General features: G+C 35.4%; 1 protein-coding gene across 1 annotated transcript; it reads right to left on the reverse strand.

Moving 5' to 3' along the window:
* Nucleotides 1–463: 463 nt before the first annotated feature.
* Nucleotides 464–3,402, reverse strand: LOC107701329 (agouti-signaling protein-like). The gene is made up of 3 exons (XM_016503318.1): nucleotides 3,187–3,402; nucleotides 1,391–1,467; nucleotides 464–960 (listed from the first exon to the last, which is right to left on the reverse strand). The coding sequence occupies exons 1-3, from the start codon at nucleotides 3,332–3,334 to the stop codon at nucleotides 787–789; spliced, it is 399 nt and encodes a 132-aa protein (XP_016358804.1). The 5' UTR covers nucleotides 3,335–3,402; the 3' UTR covers nucleotides 464–786.
* Nucleotides 3,403–3,968: the final 566 nt, after the last annotated feature.

Here is a 3,968-nt window from a genome sequence, read left to right on the forward strand (position 1 = left end):
AGTTTTTTGGGCAGTGTAGAGTAGCACTTGTTGTTTGTCATTTCTCCGATCACAAATGCAGACATGGTTTTATGTTTACGCGGCGCGATGCAACGCAACGCGTAAAAAGACAGTATAAGTCATTATAATCCATAATTATGTCCCCACTGGATGCAACAAATGCCTCGTTTATAATGGGTTTTAATGTTTTTGTCTCATCGCTCCGGCCTGACACGGCATCACAGTATGGTAGGGGCGTAACATTTCTGTCACACGCTTGAGGTATTCGGCCAATCACAACGCACTGGATAGCTGGCCAATCACAGCACACCTCGCTTTTCAGACCGATAAGCTTTGTAAAAATCGACGCGTTTCAGAAAAGCGGGGCATAGAGGAGAAACAATAATGTACAGTATGTGGAAAATAATGTGTTTTTTGAACCTTAAACCGCATAAACACATTTCATTACACCAAATACACAAAATAATGTTCTTTTTAGCAACATCATATGACCCCTTTAACACCAAAGGACGTAACTGAACTCTACAGTTTTTTGGGCCAAATTAATTTTGGTAGAAGCTAGTCAAATTAGATGTGTCATCATCAAAAAAACAACCAAAAATGGTTTTGTATGGTAAATTATTGAAAGCTGGGAACAAGATACCATCAGACTTCAAGAAATATTTAGGAACAAAATAATAAACAACTTTTTATGACTTTCTTTTTGTACGATAAACAACATTTGCTGTCTAATGTGCAGTGCTAGAGTAAAAGCAGCTGAGAAGCACCGATGTGCGTTTGGGGTCATTAGATTTTCTTGGGGCAGAGGTGTCCGAGTCTCCAGCAGTGACAGATGGTGTTGAAGAGCCTACAGTGGCAGGAAGCACATGGGTCACAGCAGAGAGTGAGCGAGGAGCAGCTCTCCATCAGACCGGCGCAGTGCCGCGCTGGAGAAACCACCTCAGGCCTGGGCTTAGGTCTCTGGAGGACACATAGTTTCATGAGAAACGAATAAATAGAGCAAAGAACCACTAATGCATTTCTGTTTACTCAAGGCTTTTAATGTAAAAAGGATTAACTTGACTTCCAAGAAGAAACATTATATTCTTGCTCTTGCAAAAAGACAGATGTGCATTGGTCCACTTGAACAATGTTGGGTTTGTTGTATTGAGGTGCACGTTTTAGGAGATCCTAAATAACACGGTGCACTTTCAGAAAAAAAAGGTACAAAAGTTGTCACTGGGGTACCATTTAGGTACTAATATGTACACTTTAGGTACTTATATGTACTGTACCTTTAAGGTACCAATATGGACTCTTTAGGTACAAAGGTGTGCCTTTTGAAAAGGTACCACCCCAGTGACAGCTTTTGTACCTTTTTTTCTGAGAGTGTGTGATGTGTGGAACGTACCACCACGTGATGTCTCTGCTGGGACAGATAGCGAGTCCTAGCAAAGAGTCTCTTTGGCTTCTCCTGATTCCACACTCCTGTTGGGACACACAGATCATATGCATTGAATTAGGACTGTAAAGACATACATAGGGTTTGCGTTTTCGACATTGTATCGGTTCACACTTAAGTGGAAGAATCCCAGGTGGCACTTGAAAGAGACAGTGGTAGATTTTCCCATCTGCCTGTTCACACGAGACGTTTGCTGAAAATAATGAGCCTTTCACTGGAGCTGTTGAGTGCAGGGACTGAATAGTGAGACTGTGTGTGGAAAAATGCTAAAAAAACTGGTTTTCTTCTAAGCCTCATTAGTGACGTTGACTGTATAGCTGCAAATCCCAGAGAAGAAAAGAAGGCTTTGTGTTTGTAAAGCATGTTTATACTGGCCTGATTACAGTACGTGTGAAAAGCAACACGTTGTCAGGTGGCATAGAGAATGATCTAACGTCATGTGATCAGTAGTGAAACATGAAACATCATCAGAAGGATGGTAAATCAGAAAAACGTCTTAATTCATCAGTGAATTCAGGCCAAACGGGTGTTGTATCTAGGAGAACACACACACAAACATGTAAACATTGCAAACCAAGTTAAGCAGATCAGGTGTACACTTTTTCTTCATTTCATTACAAATGTAATCGATACAAAAATTATTGAATAAATCTATACTTATGCTAAATTAATCAACTGTTATTATCAGTATAATATATAATATGTATACACATTATATTATAAAAAGTAACTGTCATGCTAAATGAAAATTAAATTATGGTATTCGGCTGCTGGTTAAATCATTATATTTCTATTCATTTTCATTAAAATACCTATAATTATTTTATAAATAATATAACATGCAGATACACACAGCTATATTTTTTATATTATAAACAGTAACTGTAGCAATAATAGTAAACAATAACTATCATTATACTAAACTGAATATTAAATTATTGTTTTAGGCTGCTGGTTATATATTTTTAATTCATTTTAATTGAAATATAACATAATTCATTTTAATATAAAATAATAATATGTGGATACATAAAGCATATTATGTTATATACAGTAACAGTATGAGTAAACAGTAACTCATATCATTATACTAAATTGAATATGGTTTTAGGCTGCTGGTTAAATTAATATATATTTATTAATTTGAATTCAAATATAATTACTTTGCATAATATAATGTAATAATGTGTGGATACAGACAATTACATACATTATATTATGTACAGTAACGTAACAGTAAACAGTATCATAGTAATACGAAATGTTAGTTATAGACTGATGGTTATATTACTATATTTTTATTCGTTTTAATTCAAGTATACCTATTGTATAATTTAATATAACTATTTTAAATAATTATATTTTAATATAATCATTTTAAAAACATGTGTGTGTGTGTGTGTGTGTGTGTGTGTATATATATATATATATATATATAACTATATGCATTATATTATATACAGTAACTATCATTATCGTAAACTGAATATTATATGTTCGTTTTAGGCTGCTGGTTAAATTCTTATATTTTTATTACTTTTAACTGAAATATACCTATTTTATCATTTAATATAATTATGCAAAATTCTAATTTACCATCGTTATTTTTATAATATATTAATGTAGGAATACAATATATACATTCTTATTATGCACCGTTCTATCGTTGTATTGAATTAAATATTAAATATCGACTGCTGCTCAAATACTATATTTATGTTCATTTAAATTAAAACATATGTTACCTGTTGTTGCGGCAGAGCTGTGGTGCGCCACGTCGTTTTCGTGCTTTTTGCGCGCGTCTATCCTGTTCGCCTCGCACGTGATGGACTGAACAACTGTGAAGAACACGCAGATGAAGAGCGCAAATCCTTTCATCATTGCCGTCGTCATTCGCCGATCGAACGGAGTGTTTAGGTGTGTCTGGTTCTCGTTAGACTGTCCTCCTAGAGATCACTCAACAAGTGCCCATTCGCAGCGTTAATAAAGCCCAAACTCACCCACGCCCACTCGGGTAGGAGCACTCCTCATTCAACACCCAGCTAGTCTGTCTGTGCATTTCACTCATCTATCACAGCACCACAAACGTGACGTGTTGCTGTTGCCAATCATTCACACAAAACTCAATGCAATACATTAAAAATGAATAGAATATGAGAATATTTAAGCTTGCATTGAAACTCTGTTATCCCCCGGTTTCACAGACAAGGCTTAAGCCTAGTCCCAGAATAAAATGCATGTCTGTTCTGTTTCAACTGTAAGAAACTTGCACTGACATATCTTAAAATATGTTAGTAGTTCTATTGATTTGTCTCAAGGTGCACACCAGAAATGTTTTTTTCTAAAAGATACTTATGTCTTAAAGGGGTCATCGGATGCCCATTTTCCACAAGTTCATATGATTCTTTAGGGTCTTTCTAATGAAAAGTCTGTAACATAGTTTGGTTAAAATTTCTCAATGGTAGTGTAAAAAACACCTTTTTTACCCTGTCAAAAACAGCTCTTTTCAGAGCAAGCCGTTTTGTAG

The sequence above is a fragment of the Sinocyclocheilus anshuiensis genome, unplaced genomic scaffold (genome assembly GCF_001515605.1).
Source record: "Sinocyclocheilus anshuiensis isolate Anshui unplaced genomic scaffold, SAMN03320099.WGS_v1.1 scaffold1726, whole genome shotgun sequence".
NCBI classification, from domain to species: Eukaryota; Metazoa; Chordata; class Actinopteri; order Cypriniformes; family Cyprinidae; genus Sinocyclocheilus; species Sinocyclocheilus anshuiensis.

Coding starts and splice junctions, on each gene's coding strand:
- LOC107701329 (XM_016503318.1), bottom strand. CDS start 3,334: ATGACGACGGCAATGATGAAAGGATTTGCGCTCTTCATCTGCGTGTTC. Junction 1,468..3,186: donor CAGCTCTGCCGCAACAACAG/GTAACATATGTT, acceptor GTGTCCCAACAG/GAGTGTGGAATCAGGAGAAG. Junction 961..1,390: donor AGCAGAGACATCACGTGGTG/GTACGTTCCACA, acceptor TGTGTCCTCCAG/AGACCTAAGCCCAGGCCTGA.